This window comes from Aptenodytes patagonicus, chromosome 7, assembly GCF_965638725.1.
Source record: "Aptenodytes patagonicus chromosome 7, bAptPat1.pri.cur, whole genome shotgun sequence".
NCBI lineage: Eukaryota > Metazoa > Chordata > Aves > Sphenisciformes > Spheniscidae > Aptenodytes > Aptenodytes patagonicus.
The window spans coordinates 12245624-12262719 of NC_134955.1; the positions used below are offsets into that span (position 1 = coordinate 12245624).

Sequence of the window (17096 nt, forward strand, 5' to 3'; positions counted from 1 at the left end):
TCTGTGCCCATTGACCCTTTCTTTCAAACTGGATTCCATTGATTTCAATGGAGTTCTGCACAGTTCTGTTCTTGCTGATTCACATGTGAGGTCCAAGCTCTTGCAGTAATATGAATATTGTTAAATGCAGGGAAGTCATTATATAAAAATTCTGGTATGACAAGTACCTGTCACAGTTATGTTCACCCTTATGCAACACGTATGTGCTCAAAACTTATTTTCACGTAGTTTATTCAAGATTTTCCGTAACACAATCCGATAGGCAAACTGGCCTTAATGCTTATGGGTATGAGATGGGGAAACCTATCTTGAACAAACTTCATCCCAGATAAGATGTGACATAAGAACTCCTGTACGACGGCATCCTTTAGGCCTTATATAACCCTTGTGACACTGTGGCACACTGTGTTGAAAGCATTAGGAATGAGGTTGGCTCTGGGAAACTGGAAGTTCTGTAATAACCTTTGTTTGGACGTGCCGTCTATACAGTTCAAGAGTTATTACATGTATCACTTTCTCCCAGTCATCTGAATTATGAGTCATGCAAACCGAAAGCGGAAGGCGTATGTGTGAACAAAGCAGATGCAGATGTTTGTGGAGTTTGTTGTCAGGTTTACTTAGCTCTTGTTTTCTGTCCTACCTCATCTAGGGCAAGTAAGTTTGATTCTTTGGCAAGTCCAGGTAGCTGCTACCTCAGCGACAATCTGGGACTGAGACCTGACTGTTAAAGGATAAAACCTTACACTAGTAAGTCTCTGGAAGTCTCCCATGACTCAAATTTCCACCTACAGCTAAAAGCCTGGCCATATTTGTTTTGTTTAACTGAGCAGGAGCAAGAAAACCCCACCAGCTGTGTGCTTAGCATGATAAATATATAAAAATGTCTCTCAAGAATCCTGGTTGTCCATGGGTTGCCTGCAGGATGCCCTGCCACGGACAGGCCAGTTAGTAGCTAAAAACACATGCAGAGATAGAAATAGTTTCCAAACCCAGAAAGCAAACCTGAAATTGGATCTGTACAGACAGGCTCTTGGAGCTCAAATGGCAAGTCTCCTTCGGATCTGATTGCAAGCTCAGGACCACAGTCTATAATCAGCTAATTTTTCACCTCAACCAAATTTGAAATATGGTCTGACTGAAGGGAAACCTAGGCTTAAATAAATTTATTAAATAAAACCAAAACAAAACACCTTTTAAGAATACATATATATTAAACTATCCTTCTATGAACGTGACAGAATCAGCTCTAACTCACACTGTAGGCCTCTAGAACTGGGGCTCTGTGATGGCTGAAGCACAGGAGCAAACACCGAAGGTAAGAGGCAGCCAAGCTGCCACCATTAATCTGATACGCCACTTGCGCAAATTTCCCTTGCCTCCTAGGCCCTACCGCCAACCATGTGGCGTAACGGCTTTCGCGAATACGGATGCTGCACTGCGGCGATGGCACAGTTCAACCAAACTTCCTCCCTCCTCCTCCCACTTCGACGTTAAGGCCACCCCCTTTCTCGGTTGTGATTGGCAAGACGGGCGGAGCCCTTCGCGGCGATTGGCGGCTGCTGGAGGGAGGTGGGGTAGGTTGCGTGAAGGGTAATAAAGTTAGTGGGGCTGCCTCGGTGCGCTTTAGACGCGGCAGCGAGTCGGCTCTCTATGGAGGTGGCGGAGGGAAGTGTTGGGCCGTTGCTGCTCCTGCTGTGGTGACTCGGAGACTCGCCCTGTCTCGCGCGCTCCCCCCTTCCCCTCCCCAGCCCCGGTCCCCGGCTCCCTTCCCCTCCCTCCCCTTCTCTTGCCTTTTCCCCTGCCCTTGGTAGCCGCCGGGACCCGGGGAAGCTGACAAGGCCTTAGGGAAGGTGAGAAATGCGGGAGTGGCGGGAGAGTGATGTGGGGCCGGGAGGGAACGGGTACTGCTGCAGCTGCCGCCTAAAATGGCGGCTGCCCGAGTGGCCGCCATTTTCTCGTCGGCTTCTTCTCGCTTTCTTCCGCACAAAATGGCGGCTCGGGTTGATGGCCGCTCCTGCTGTCTGCTTTCGGATTACGGTGGATGCTAAGCGAAGGGGTAGAGGAGATCGGCAGTCGTCGCTAGGCGCGGAAGGGAAGCTGAGCAGAAACGTTGGAGGTTAGAGCCGCATATCTGCACCGTGGGAGATGGGGTCGGGTAGTGCCGGTTCGTAGCTCGGCCTTTCGGGGGATCAGGTGGGCTGCAGGATCCTCATCTGTAGCTGCGGTCTCTGGGGGCCCCGGGTGCCTGAGAGGTTTGCCCTTGGAGGGGAGTAGCCTCGGTACACGTAGCGGGCTGCGGTCTTAAGATCTTGTAGGATCTGCATTGGCGTGGGGAGAGGTTAGTTGTTCTCAAGAGTCGGTGGCGAGAGGATTTTTTCTTTTTTTCGTTAATTTCTGCTCCTCGTGGAAGGGAGAGCGGACTACTGAGAAGCAGTGTCTGTCGGCAGCAGCCTCGCCTCGCCCATGTTTCCTGTTCAGGCTTGGGCGGCGAGTAAAGCGAAGGCGCTGCTTGAGCGGGGGTGGTGATATGGGGGGGATACCGTCTGCTTTCCCCCCTCCCCCCCCTTTCCGGGCGGAGCGGGGCGGGTGCCGCGAGTGGAGGGCGCCGTTTTCCGCCGGCGGCGAAGGAGCGGAGCCCGCTCACCTCCCTCGCAGAGAACAAAGAGCCGGCCGGGCTCCTGGCGGCGCCTGAGCCTGGAAACGGGCGGCGCCCGGTGGGGGAAGGGGAGGCGGCTCGGTGCGCCGGGAGCCGCCAGCTCCATGCGGCAGGGTAGCGCCTGCCTCCTGCTGGGGGCGCCCCTCCCGCAGCCCTTTTGTTCGGCGGCAGCCATGTTGGGAGCCGTTCCTCGTGCCCGCGCTGGCTCCTCCGCCTCGGCGAGCGGCCGGTGGCGGCGTGTGGAGGGCTGTCGGGGCGCTGGGGTAACGGCCGCCGCCGCCTTAATGGGGAGAGGTGCGTTCTGTTGGGCGCTTCTCGGGCTGGCTTTCCGAGGAGGTGACTGTGTGCTCAGTTCTATAATGTCTCGGAGCAGATCTGTGATGAAGCCTCATAATGCCTGTAGGTTTTTTCCGTGCTCCCCAAGCGTTTCTATCCCCGCGATTAGCTTTCTGCTACATGAGCAGCGCAATGAAATTTTTCTTCCTGCTACTGTCTTGCAAGCTAAAATTTGAGGTGGGGAAGGGCGATTTTTTTTTTTTATTATTTAGTAGCCTAATTGGCAGTTTGGACTTGGATGTAGAATACATAAAGTGTGCGCCTTGTGATCTGGTACTTCTTACTTTGAAACTCGACTACTTTGTCTTGCCGTAATTAATCATCGTTTGTAAAGCCTATCAATACAGGATTCATTTAATTATGCTGTACTAACAGGAAAAAATGCCTTTTTCCTGCAAGTGCGTTTGGGGGGTTGACAGGGTAAATTTGAGGCTCTTAAGTTCTCAGTCCGTGATTCCCTTATCTATCCTCCCTCACCCCTGTTGGAAAACATGGCTATGACGATGAAATTGGTCTTTCTGTGAGTATCCCAAGTACTGCATAAATAAGAGTTTTCTTACCTTTTATGACGTATAGTGTTGGGGGTTCCCCTTTCTCTAACAAACGTTTGTACTTTTATTATAAGTTAGATACTACGGCTGCTAGTAAAACAACTATAATATGAACACTTGATTTGTCTTTCTAGGTTTTGTTTTTCCCCACCCCGTCAATTTAATTTTATTCTTTTGAAGATTCTTCGTTGTCAAGCCGCCAAAGTGGAGAGTGCGATTGCAGAAGGGGGTGCTTCTCGTTTCAGGTACTAGTGTGCTTTTTAGTTTGTTTGATGAACACTTGGTAGTGGAAACTGTCTTTTGAGGAGAATTTTAAACTTGTCTTATGTTTATACCAAAACTGACATGTAATTGAAAGTGTTGGGATTTTGAACTTATACAAGATTATATGGTTGTTTTTAACAGTGCTTCTTCAGGCGGAGGAGGTGGTAGGGGTGCACCTCAGCACTATCCCAAGACTGCCAGCAACAGGTATGTCATCTTGCTCTTCGATTTGGCATGATTTTAAAGGTAGAGAATGCTTGATGGTGAGTACTGAGTTGAAAATAGAGTATCTTCAAACTTGTACAAGGAATACCTACTGAGTTCATGACATGTTAATGTGCTCCAGTCTGTGTCAGGATAGCATATAATATGTTGAAAGTGTGCGTCATGATACAGTGATATGAGGTGCACAGACTCTTTCATGCATTTTGCTTCAAAAGTTTAGAGGAAGGGTTTTCTTGGGTGTCTATTATTTATTATTGAGTGAATACTATGCAACAGATATTGCAGTGTTGGTAGGGGTAAGCACATGGTCTTAGCAAAGTTAGTAACAGGATTAGCCTAAGTAAGGCCATATTGAAAGATTAAAAGGCCAGTTCTTGAAATTGTTTCTGTTTAACAATTATATTCCTGAAAATTTTACAGCGAGTTCCTGGGGAAAACCCCAGGGCAAAACGCTCAGAAATGGATTCCTTCACGAAGCACTAGACGAGATGACGACTCCGCAAATGACAAAGAACGACATGATGCAATCTTCAGGAAAGTAAGAGGGTAAGTTCTTCATAAGATAATTTTTTTCTTTCCTTACTCTTTTCTTCAGCAATATATATATTTCCAGTAAATGGCCTGATGGAAAGGAAGACGTGGGTCTTGAGTTTGGGAGGGGGGGACACGTGTGGTGTCCTTTGGAGGGGATGAGGCAGAAACTGATTGGCCAGCAGCAGCAAACATGTGAGAAATAATTCTTGTGAGAGGATTAGTCTTTTCAGTAATACTTAATGTTCTAAAGATCTCCCAAAAAATGGTTGAATGGAAAATTGCACTTCTCAATTTTTGTTTAATAGACTTAAGAAGTAAAGGTAAACTTGGGTCTAAAATTATTTGTAGCATGCTTACAAGATCTGTAATCTGGATTTTTGTTTGTTCCTCTTTAGCATACTAAATAAGCTTACTCCTGAAAAGTTTGACAAGCTATGCCTTGAGCTCCTCAATGTGGGTGTAGAATCTAAGCTCATCCTAAAAGGGGTCATACTGCTGGTAAGCTGCCTGCATGTCTTTTAACTACAGTTTTCTTGCTTGTTAAAAAAGAGGTTGGCTGTTTTTGATGGGATATAGAAGTAACATGGCTAATGTGGTGTTTGATAATCTAAACATACAGAAATACCATTCGTGCTTTTTGTGTAAAAAGGATATACTGGGGAGAAAGTAGACTTAATGCTCTAACTTTCTATTTTAGAAGTCTCAAGAATCACTAAACCCAATAGGGGATTTTTTTTGTTTGTTTTTTTAATACTACAAGATGCTAGTTAGCAGTCTTAATTCCCTGCCCCGCGCGCGCGCCCCCCCCCCCCTTCCTGTTCTCCTGATGGACAAACCTAATGGTCTTGGAAAAGCTGCCGCAGGTGACTTCTTGGTGGTACACCGATTTAACTATCATGTCACTTTGTGTAATCTGAGATCAGATTGGTGATATTAACGTCAGTGTTCTGATGATAAACTTCAAATTTGTCCCATTTGTTGGCTAAGGATTATAGAACTCTCTGGTAGCATAGAGTAGCTTTTTTCTTTTGCTTCAGCATTAAGACTAGTGTTAAAAAAACCCCCATTCTTCCTGTATGTTTGATGAAATAGCAAAAAATAGATGTCCTAGATCACACAGAGTGGTAATATTCCATTGTGTCTTGCAACTCACTTTCCTAATAACGTTTGCATCCTACTACATGCTACCTTACTCAAAATAAATTTATTTAGATCGTAGACAAAGCCCTTGAAGAGCCCAAGTATAGCTCACTGTATGCTCAACTATGTCTGCGACTGGCAGAAGATGCACCCAACTTTGATGGCCCATCAGCAGAGAGTCATCCAGGACAGAAGCAAAGCACAGTGAGTATCTTTCTGTCTGGAATGATAAATTTTACTAGCATGTATAGTTGCACTGATTAGCTTAATTGTTTTCTTTGTTCTCTTTTCTTAGACATTCAGACGCCTCCTAATATCTAAACTTCAAGATGAATTTGAAAACCGAACCAGAAATGTTGATAGTAAGCTTTAAAACCACTTTAATGCAGAATTTATTTATCTTCTCTCTTCACAGCCATGTTAAACAGGCTTCTTTGTTTTTCAGTCTATGATAAGCATGATGGTCCCCTCCTCCCTGAGGAGGAGGAACAGAGAGCCATTGCCAAGATCAAGATGCTGGGGAACATCAAATTCATTGGAGAACTTGGCAAGCTTGATCTTATTCATGAATCTATCCTTCATAAGTGCATCAAAACAGTGAGTATTCAGATTGGGTGGGGGCTAAGAGCAAAATAGGACTTCTGAACTAAAAAATGTAAATGTTTATGCTGCTTTGGGAATCTTGGAGCATAAAATACCACAAAAATGTTTCCTGTCAATTATCTACCCCACACTGTTTGAAATAAACAGTCTTTCAGTGTGATTAAAAAGTAAAATTGGCTTTGTTCAAAGCTGTGGGAATTGTCTGCAAGTGAAGATGTAGTTTGGCCTAGACAGAAGTACCACAGGTACTGCAAAGTACGTACTTACGAGTAATAAGTACTTCAATTAGCAATTCTTAAAAACTAATTTTCAAGTCCATTTGTCTTCAGAACAAGATGAAATGTTTCTGCATGTCCCTGTGTACAAAGTTGTCACTTACTGTAAATTGTCATTTATAATACGTTGAAATGCCTAATTCCCCTTTAATATTTCAGCTTTTGGAAAAGAAGAAGAGAGTCCAACTCAAAGACATGGGGGAGGATTTGGAGTGCCTCTGTCAGATAATGAGGACAGTGGGACCTAGATTAGACCATGCAAAAGCCAAGGTATGTGCATAGCCACTGCAGTCATTAAACTAGTTAAATTCTATGGCTGAGACTTTAATTGCCTGAACCTTCTGTATTCAATGTTCTATTCATAAGTATAAAACTGAAGTCTGACTTTCAGAGAGCAAGAGTGCCAACTACTGTTCCTGCGTCAAATCTCTTGATAGCAAAAGGAGCCGATTCTTGAAATGGTTTTAAATGTCTTTCCAGAACGCAGTTAAGGTCATTAGGAAGTCATAAAAGCAAGAATGTTGTTTCTCTAAATGCTGCTTGAAAAGATACGGTGGGGAACTCTATTCTGAACACAACTAGGTGACATGACAGATGTATTTTGGACCTTGACTTGCGAGTTCAGAATGTAAACTTGAAATGGTGTTACAGTAATGAGAATTTCGGCAGGTTTTCATCTTTGACTCAGATGAGATGTCTTGATTCATTAGCTTTCCTTAAGCTCTACTGCTGTCAAGGAGATTGAGATGGCAGGGAAGGGCAGTCTGTTCTATTACTTGATCTTAGATGACTTGAATGTGGTCACATTTCCTGAAAAATACTCAAAACAGTGATAGAATTAGCCCTCACTTGTAACATCACTTTTGTTCCCCCAGTCCTTAATGGATCAGTACTTTGCCCGTATGCGCTCCTTGATGTCAAGTAAGGAATTGCCAGCAAGGATTCGTTTCCTGCTGCAGGTATGATGATAAAATGGCTTACTGCTTCCTTTTCTCACAAAGTTGTCTCGAATCCTCTCCTAATAATTCATTATGTTCCAAGGATACTGTGGAGTTGAGAGAACACAACTGGGTTCCTCGCAAAGCTTTTCTTGACAATGGACCAAAGACTATCAATCAAATCCGTCAAGATGCAGTAAAAGTAAGTGTTGAATGTAAAGTCTTGTGCTTGGCTTCTTGCTTAAGTGTTAAGGTGAATCCTTACACTCTCTACTCCATGTCACAAAACTTACGCTGTGCACTTACAAGTAGTTCTCACAGCAGTGTGACAGTAAGGGGTTAAGGGTTAAAATCAGATGGACTTTATAGTTCAGGGCTAAAAACTTGACTTTCTCAGGGACTACTACTCCAAACTGACCAAAGTTATAATTCCTGTTTTGAAGGATCTGGGAGTTTTTATTCCTGCTCCTATGTCTCAAGGGATGAGAAGCGACTTCTTTCTGGAGGGACCCTTTATGCCACCCAGGATGAAACTTGACAGGGACCCGCTTGGAGGGCTTGCTGATATGTTTGGACAAATGCCAGGTACACTGAAACTGCAAGGCTGATGTGATGACTGTGGCTGTTGAACAAGACCTAAAATTGTCTTTTGTCTCCTTAATAATACAGGTAGTGGAATTGGTACTGGTCCAGGGGTTATTCAGGATAGATTTTCACCCACCATGGGACGCCATCGTTCAAACCAACTTTTCAATGGCCATGGGGGTCACCTCATGCCTTCTGCTCAATCCCAGTTTGGAGAACTAGGCAAATCTTTTCTGAAAAGTCAGGTAAGGAAGATGTTGTTCACAGGGTGACTTCAGCATGTTTAGAAGCTCTGCTACAGATGCGTATGTTATGGATTATAGTCTGCTTATGTTGAACACTTCCTCAGACTTGATTCTGATAAGAACTGATGCTCAGCTGATACAAAAATTCTAAACCACTTTTTAAATTGTGCAAGTGATGCAAGGAATACACTTTTACTGCAAGAAAAGGTGCATGTGGCTTTGGTGGGTCAGAATGGTGTGTTTTATTTAAAAGATAGCCCTGTTTTTAGGGATAGGTGCTGCTCTCCCACCACCCCTGCTCCTTCTTTCTCCCTTCCTGGCAAATAGAATCTTTGTTCCTCTGGTCCCTCTGGTACTACTTACCATATGATGTACGCCACTCCATCATCTGCACTTCTTTCTCTATATCTCCCTTTCTGAAATAGGGGCAAAGCCAGCTCTACCATAACCAGAATCAGGGACTCTTATCCCAGCAACAAGGACAGTCGAAGGATATGCCACCTCGGTTTTCTAAGAAAGGACAGCTTAATGCAGATGAGGTACATTACATGCCTACATTACTTAAAGCCTATTCTAAATATTGCCCAATGATTATAGCAAGACGCGTTATTATGAGGACTAATGCTGGAACTCTTTCTCCTTCTCCTCCTTCTTTGTCCCTTCCTCTTTCACCTTACCCCTCACTTTCCTTAGGGTATCCAGCGTCCTATGAGCAAGACTGAGATATGAGGGCAATTTCTTGGGGTGTCCCTTCCTTCCCCCTGACCTCCCCAAGAACACTACTCTGACATCAGTTCCCATGCATCATATTGATAACAATACATTTAATTAAAACTTGAGAAAATCCTGAACTTTAGAAACCCTGAAGTGCTGGACCAGGCTAAATTTTTTTTTTTAGAACCGGCTAATAGGCAAAATGTCAAATGCAAAGTAGATTGCATTGTTATTTCAAGTGTTAACCAGACTTGTATCCTGATTTCTGAGCAATTAGTAGAGTTTTATCTTGGCTGTAAAACATATCAGCAAACATGCTATAAGTATTTTCTTGGGTCTCTAACATACTGCATCTAAAAGGAGCAATTCCAGATTTTAATACCAATGGAACTAAATACCATAACTTGCAGCAAGTTGTGATTCATTGAGTCGTGCTTTTGGGGGAATTTCAGTACACATGTGGCTTAATCTCTATTTGAGTGTTAACATTGTAGAAATGAAAAGTCATGCTTCAGTGGGATCAGTTGGTGTGAGTCCATGGCTGTGTATTCTTGGTCAGAATACTTGAAACAGTTTGAGTTTTTTCTGACTTACCTGTTTACAGATTAGCCTGAGACCTGCTCAGTCTTTTCTAATGAACAAAAACCAAGTGCCAAAGCTTCAGCCCCAGATAACTATGATTCCTCCCAGTGCTCAACCACCACGCACTCAGACACCACCTTTGGGACAGGTAAATACAAAAATTACTGTATGTTGTTGGCTATACTTAATTTCTTCATGCATGTAAAACTTAGACCAGTTTCTAGTATGGAAAGGGAGAGAGAAGTCTTTCATAGCACAGAGCAGGATATACAAAAAGAATGTCTGAAAACCTAATTTGACTTTACTTTGCCTTTGTATATATTTAGTGTTCTTAAACTTGATATAAATGTAGGTAGATGTGTACTGCAAAGAAACAAATTCTAGTCCTATCTTTTTCAGCCTCCTCAACTTGGTCTTAAAACAAATCCACCGCTTATACAAGAAAAGCCTGCAAAGACCACCAAGAAACCACCTCCTTCTAAAGAAGAGCTACTTAAACAAACTGTAAGTTAAGTATGTAATAGTGCTTCTTGAAGCCTTGTACATGCTCTTTAAAAATGAATGTTTGTATAACTATACTTTTTTTCTCTAGGAAGCTGTTGTGACTGAGTATCTGAACAATGGAAATGCTAATGATGCTGTCAATACTGTGAGAGAAATGAGAGCTCCAAAACACTTCATTCCTGAGATGTTGAGCAAAGTAATCATTCAATCCCTAGATAGATCAGATGAAGACAAAGAGAAAGCAAGTACTTTGATCAGCTTGCTCAAGCAGGAGGGAATAGCCACAAGTGACAACTTCATGCAGGTACTGCAGTCTAATAGGCTCACAGTCCTTGTTGCTTGGCTGTTCATGATGTTTAGCTTGCGTAAAGGCAGTGTGCAAATTTTTCTAAGTCCTCTTGATCTGAGGAGGTAAAAATAACGTATAAACCTGTGAGGGACATAAGAAGTGATGAATGGAAGAAATGTAGGTAGAAGATTTCAGGAACTGGAAATGGGGAACCTCTTGGCAAGTGATTTAATGCAGAAAAGAAACATGAGGCTTCTATGTATGTAGTAAGAGTATTACTGTGCACAAGAACAAAATTGCTTCAGAATTTAAACTTGTATGTTTACTGTTTCTTAGGCATTCCTGAATGTATTGGACCAGTGCCCCAAACTGGAGGTGGACATCCCATTGGTGAAATCCTACTTAGCACAGTTCGCAGCCCGTGCCATTATTTCAGAACTGGTGAGCATTTCCGAACTGGCTCAACCACTGGAAAGTGGCACCCATTTCCCTCTCTTCCTGCTTTGCCTTCAGCAGTTAGCTAAGTTACAAGATCGTGAATGGCTAACAGAATTGTTCCAACAAAGCAAAGTGAATATGCAGAAAATGTTACCAGGTAAGAGTTACCACATAGCTCTTATGACACCTCATGTTAGTGTATGCAAGATGTGTTTTCCTTTAGTTTTTTACACCAGAGTGAAATGACGTACAAGGCTATTTTGATGCAGTCAACTGTCATTCATATGAATGGTCTTTCTTAAGAGGTGGTTAGACCCATGAAGCATTGATTATAGGTTTTGATTAGCACCAGCTGTTAAGTGTGTCTTTCTTAATTTACTTGTCAGAAATTGACCAGAACAAGGACCGCATGTTGGAGATCTTGGAAGGGAAGGGGCTTAGCTTCTTGTTCCCGCTTCTGAAACTGGAGAAGGAACTGCTAAAGCAAATAAAATCGGATCCATCCCCTCAAGCCATCTATAAGTGGATTAAAGATAACATTTCACCCAAACTTCATGTAGATAAGGGATTTGTGAATATATTGATGACCAGGTGAGGTGCTATCTTGGTGTAGTTTAGGCACGTGTTTTAAGCTACCAGTAAGTCAGTAACTCTGTAAAGGCTGATGTAGCTCTGTGCAGAAAAAGATACAGTACATGGGGAGATAAATTGTTCTGGGTGGACCTCCCCTGTGTTAAACACCTATTGTATTTGAGAAGAAAAGCAAGTCTCCAGGCTTGCATTAGTGTGGAGTGTTGCTCTTCCTTGGGAAGGAGAAGTCTAGACCTGTGTATTCTTTTCTAAAATGTTCCAGAGCTGTAACAGGAGCAAAACTAGGATTTTTGTGGTGCACAACCAACCACAGTACTGATCCACTGTGCATGCACCTAACTGCTGATATAAGCAGGAGGGTATTTTTAGTGATAGCTAGCAAACTGAACTTGAAAGTACTTGTCTCTCTGTTTTAGAACATGAAATCTAGCTGCTTATCAGTTTACTGAACTTATGTTTTTTGTCCAGTTTCTTGCAGTATATTTCTAGTGAAGTAAACCCACCCAGTGACGAATCGGATTCTTCATCTGTTCCATCTAAAGAGCAGCTAGAGCAGGAAAAACAACTGCTTCTTTCCTTCAAGCCAGTAATGCAGAAGTTCCTCCATGACCATGTTGATCTGCAAGTGAGTGCTTTATATGCGCTCCAGGTGCACTGCTACAACAATAACTTTCCAAAAGGTATGTGCATCAAGATCTTACCCAAAATTTAACTTGTGTATGCTTGCTTGTGTTTGTGTATGGCTTTCAGGCTTGTCCCTATATTTCTTAGAGTCAAGTAAGCTGTTCAGAAGGTTGTAAAGCTAATGAAGTTTAAATTTGCTTCCATAGGCATGTTACTGCGCTTCTTTGTTCATTTCTATGACATGGAAATCATTGAAGAAGAAGCCTTCTTGGCATGGAAAGAAGATATTACTCAAGAGTTTCCAGGGAAAGGCAAAGCTTTATTCCAGGTAAATTTTGCTAACATTAGAATAGAGATCTGTCTTTTGTGATCTCTTCTGCGCTGGAGTGTTTGAGAACACTTACAAACGGCATTTAAGACTTGTTAATACCAAGAAACTTCATGGAGTATTTCACTAGGAAGGAGTGAGGCAAGATGAACTACATCTTTTTCTTTACTAGAGACCTACGTTTATTGCAAAGTGTGGCTGAAAGATTTTTAAAATGAGTTTGGGGGAAAAAAGCAGTGTTGTGCAGAAGTCCATAGTGGGGAAATAATTCCTGCTGCCTTAAACCAATTTTATGTAACTGCAGGTAAACCAGTGGCTAACCTGGCTGGAAACTGCTGAAGAAGAAGAATCTGAAGAAGAAGCTGACTAAAGAACCAGCCAAAGCCTTAAATTGTGCAAACATACTGTTGCTATGATGTAACTGCATTTGACCTAACCACTGCGAAAATTCATTCCGCTGTAATGTTTCACAATATTTAAAGCAGAAGTATGTCAATAGGATATCTTCTGCAAAAGGTTTTTGTAGTATGTCTTAATAGTCTACAATAAAAATATTTTAGAGTATCTTTAATGTTTAGATAACAGTGTATTAGCAGCATGCAATAATTACATCATAAGTTCTCGAGCAGAAGCAGTCTGTTGCAAGGGTCTTCTTTGCTGCCAGTTATCATAGGCTGTTTTTAAGTTAGAAAACTGAATAGCAACACTGAATACTGTAGAAATGCACTTTGCTCAGTGTAATACTTGAGTTGTTGCAATATTGGATTATCCATTTGGTTGTTACAGAGAATTCTTAACTGTAATCGATGGTTGTTGCCGTAATAGTATATTGCCTGTATTTCTACCTCTAGTAATGGGCTTTATGTGCTAGGTTTTAATATCCTTGAGCCTGGGCAAGTGCACAAGTCTTTTTAAAAGAAACAGTTTACTTGCACAAAAACTGATCAGCTGAAGAGATGGTTTAATGCCCTTTGGGAAGAGGTTTTTGTGGGTGTGAAACATAACATGGTGAGAAATTTGAATTGGTCCCTCTATTATAGTACTGAAATTAAGTCTACTTAATTTATCAAGACATGTTCATGCCCTGATTTTATATACTTGTATCTATCAATAAACATTGTGATACTTGACTTGTTTCTGAATGTCTCCCAGTAGAAGAGCTTTGACCGACAACTAGTTTGTTTATGTAAGGAAACATCAGTGGGAGTTGACTTAGACTGGGACCATCTTAAGATTCTTTTTATAATAATTGTCTTAACATGCAAATGAATTCTAAATCTGGTCACAGACAAGACTAGACACTACAGATCTGCTGTGACAGGAGGAAAATTAAGAAATTCTGCTGAAGAAATGGTAGGAGTTTGCCTTGTGGTCCAATGTATGCTTTAGCAGTGAGTATGTGCTTTTTAACTTCTTAATGCTTTGAACTTTTCCCAGGTCATGTGCACATTCTTTAATCAAGTGGCACTGACTATTAGCTGCCTGTTTCTCAAATTGGCAAAAAAACCCCCACAAAACAGTTCAATGATGTTGCATTGTACAGGCTTGAAATGTTATCTATTAAATTCTCAAAATACCTTGCTTCCTAGAACCTTGTCCCTAGTGAAGTTTTTTTCCTCATTGATACTCAGACTTTTCACTGTTGAAAGGTGATGTATTTGTAATGGCAAAACAGTTGTCTCCTTGACTGAAACTTGGTTTTGTCAGTGCTGGAAGTGCTTTAGACTGCATACTGTCTTCTGCATTGTGGGAGATGAAGTGGAGCATGAGAAAACTACTGGAGATCATAAAAGGGCTTGCTTTGAGGGGACGGATAGTTTGCATTTATGCACCTTAAAGTGCTGTGACAGGGAAGTGGGTCTGGTTCTCTCATTTTGCTGGCAATTTGCTGTGAACAGCAGGCTTCCTAACCTACAGTTTGAAGTAGTGGCCTCTTGCAACTTAGATTCCTTCAGTGAGTTTCTTCAGATGCCTCAGTAACTTGCTGTACAATGTGTAGCCCAGTAAATCAAGGTACCATGTTTCTGTAAACCAAATGACACTCAAAGGGTATTGAAATTCCTGAATTGCTAACAAAAATTCCATGATACTTAAACACTGTCTCTGCATTTCAGGACTGGCATATCTAGCTGTAAACAGGAGAGCAGGATATTTCTGTGGATTCTAGTTCCAATTTGGAAAAAAAGAAAAGCGTTAACTGCACTTAAGTGGCTTGAGGTTGGGAGCTGGCTGCTTTTGATGTAGCTGCAACTTCTGTGTAATGGTGGTGAGCAGTGATGTCATGGGGCCTCCAAAAAAGTTTCTAATGGTATGTTGTTGCTCCCAGTCATGATGCAGAGTAATCTTCAATTTATGAAACTATTTCCTTTCCTCTCTGTAGAGTAATACAGTTGATGTTAGATCTACAGGGTGTGCAGGGTTTACCCCTCACTTCTTGTCTATTCTTGGGTAGATAAAGATGCTTCTCAAGTGTGTGTCATATACTCATTAAGGTTCTGCAGTTAAATACCCTTTACTGGGGTAGAGGAACAATAAGTATAGTTTCAAGGTTCATTTACTCCCAAGTAATGCCAAATTCTGCTGGTTTAGAATTGTAGGCTTACTTTTAAGTGTAGTAAGATGCAGTGTAGTGAAATTTAGCATTGTTTCAATAACAGGGTTGTGTTTCTCTAAGTATGTTGTTAGTTTCCTTTGTGTTTAAACTTTGCTGTTAACAGCTGATCAGGTTAGTGGTGCATGCCACTTTTTGTGTACTTCAGTTACAGGTTACTAGATACACAATGCATGTCACTTTTCTGTGCTGCAAAGCTGAAGACAGGGAGAAACCACGAGTCATGAAAGAACAGTCCTAACGGGTAGTTTCCAACTAAATTTACTGTAGAGGTGAGAGAGAAAGGCAACAGTAGAAAGGAGGTGCAAGTAAAAACAGTTCATGGTAAAAACTTCAGGATAATAGAACCAGAATCTGCAACTAACCTTTTTTATTTGCCAGAGTTTTGGAGAAGGTTAAGCTGGCAGCTGCAGATTGTTTGAATAGCATAACTAAGCCTTGTATTCTTGCCCAGTCTAAAATGTGATTGCTATGATCTTACATACTTGTGTGTGAAGGCTTTGCTGCTTGGCTTGTTTGTAACTATTCACTGAGTTAGGAACTCTGTTAGGGAAGGGTAAAGCTGTGTAAGAACCATGACCAAAAACGTGGAATAGAACATACGCAGTAGAAAATGCCACTCAACTCTAGAATTACTCCATCATGAGACACTTGCAAAATTTACATGCAGTTAGTCTGAACAGATCTGGTTTCTTGAAAGCAGTATAAAAATGGCTTTTATAACTGCAGCATATACATCAAAATGGTATTTCCATAGATAAGGGAGCATCTTAACTTGATCTTCAGCTACTTGTTAAGTTTTTAGTGCTCGACTGCAGTGCTTGTGACTTAAGTCAATCTGGAAGAGGGGGTGGGTGTTCAGTTGGTCTAACACTTGTGTGGCTTTTAACTATGAGTTGTATTGTACTTCAAATGTAAATAGAGCATACTGCATTTTAAACAGTAAAATCAGTCAAAATTAAACCAATATCACTGATCAATGATAATGGCTTTCATTAGTATTAATTTTGTTAAATGTTAGGTATAACACTCACAGGAGCATTGGAAAAAAAATTGCTTATTAAACACATTTCATACCTGTTAATCATGAAGCTTACCTTCTGAAATGTTCAACTAGGTTGCAGTTACCACTTGGGAAACTTCACTTCCATGTGTCAGGGTTGCCCGGTGTACTTGGCAGCAGAATGCTGAAAAGCATGTCCATTTAAATGAGTCAATCCATACCAGATTTAAAGGTTCCTGCAAGAGAAGTTAGGGATTGGTTATTGAAAATGAGCAGTTGCTGTGAATTCCCACCTTTTGCAAGGAATAAGCAGCATAATAGTTGGACTGCTGTCTATTGTCAGTGTTTATACCAGTAGAAGACTGGATCTCTTTTTCCAGCTGCAATTGTTACGTTAAATATTTCAGGAAAGCGTTCTGATCAAAGTTTCCAAGAGTCAAAACATCTTGATAACTGCACAGGCATCGCTTTTGTTGGGGAAGATGACAGGAAGAAGACTTCTGGGGCTGCGGGGGCAGGAGGTTGGGTACAGAACAAAATTTTTGCAAGTATAAATTAGCTGACCTGCTTCTAGCAGATGGAACCTTCCACCTGAATGCTATTTGGATTTGGAGGTTTTTCCCAGAGCTGTGAATAAATCCAAACCATGATTAGATAACTTCAGCACAGTCTTTAAGAATAGTTGCTGTAAATTTTTAGAATGCATCTGAAATACGAATTATCATAGCTTATGTTGCAGCCCAGGCTAGCAGCTGTAGTGACTGGTGAAAAAATGAGTTCAGTGCCAGTTCATGCTTATTCTCTAAAATCAGTTACCAGAGAGCTGATGCAGCAAACTGAAAGGGAGAGCTTACTTCTACGCATACCTGGAGAAACCTACACTTAGCACTGTAGCAAGCACCAGTTAATTACTTCAAATGCTGCTCATCTAAGGCCTTAACTGTGGCAAACAGAAGTATGTTGGTGCATCCTTGTCCTGTGTGCAGGGGGTTTGGAGTATGGCACCACCGATGTCGCAAGTATTCCCCTAACCTAGAACGAAGCAGGAGGGAGGAGGTTG

General features: G+C 41.9%; 1 protein-coding gene and 1 non-coding gene across 2 annotated transcripts; both read left to right on the top strand.

The window, feature by feature from the left end:
* Window positions 1-1285: 1285 nt before the first annotated feature.
* EIF4G2 (eukaryotic translation initiation factor 4 gamma 2) lies at window positions 1286-13552 on the top strand. Its single transcript, XM_076343505.1, has 22 exons — window positions 1286-1569; window positions 3678-3788; window positions 3949-4014; window positions 4453-4578; window positions 4962-5064; window positions 5779-5910; window positions 6002-6068; window positions 6152-6303; window positions 6744-6854; window positions 7460-7543; window positions 7626-7724; window positions 7966-8107; window positions 8192-8352; window positions 8778-8891; window positions 9671-9796; window positions 10048-10152; window positions 10241-10456; window positions 10778-11036; window positions 11266-11470; window positions 11939-12150; window positions 12301-12422; window positions 12727-13552. Exons 1-22 carry the CDS (start codon window positions 1286-1288, stop codon window positions 12790-12792), a joined length of 3063 nt encoding a protein of 1020 aa, XP_076199620.1. The 3' UTR covers window positions 12793-13552.
* Window positions 8933-9087, top strand: LOC143163896 (small nucleolar RNA SNORD97). The gene has a single exon (XR_012995986.1). It is a non-coding gene; the product is annotated as a small nucleolar RNA SNORD97 (small nucleolar RNA).
* Window positions 13553-17096: the final 3544 nt, after the last annotated feature.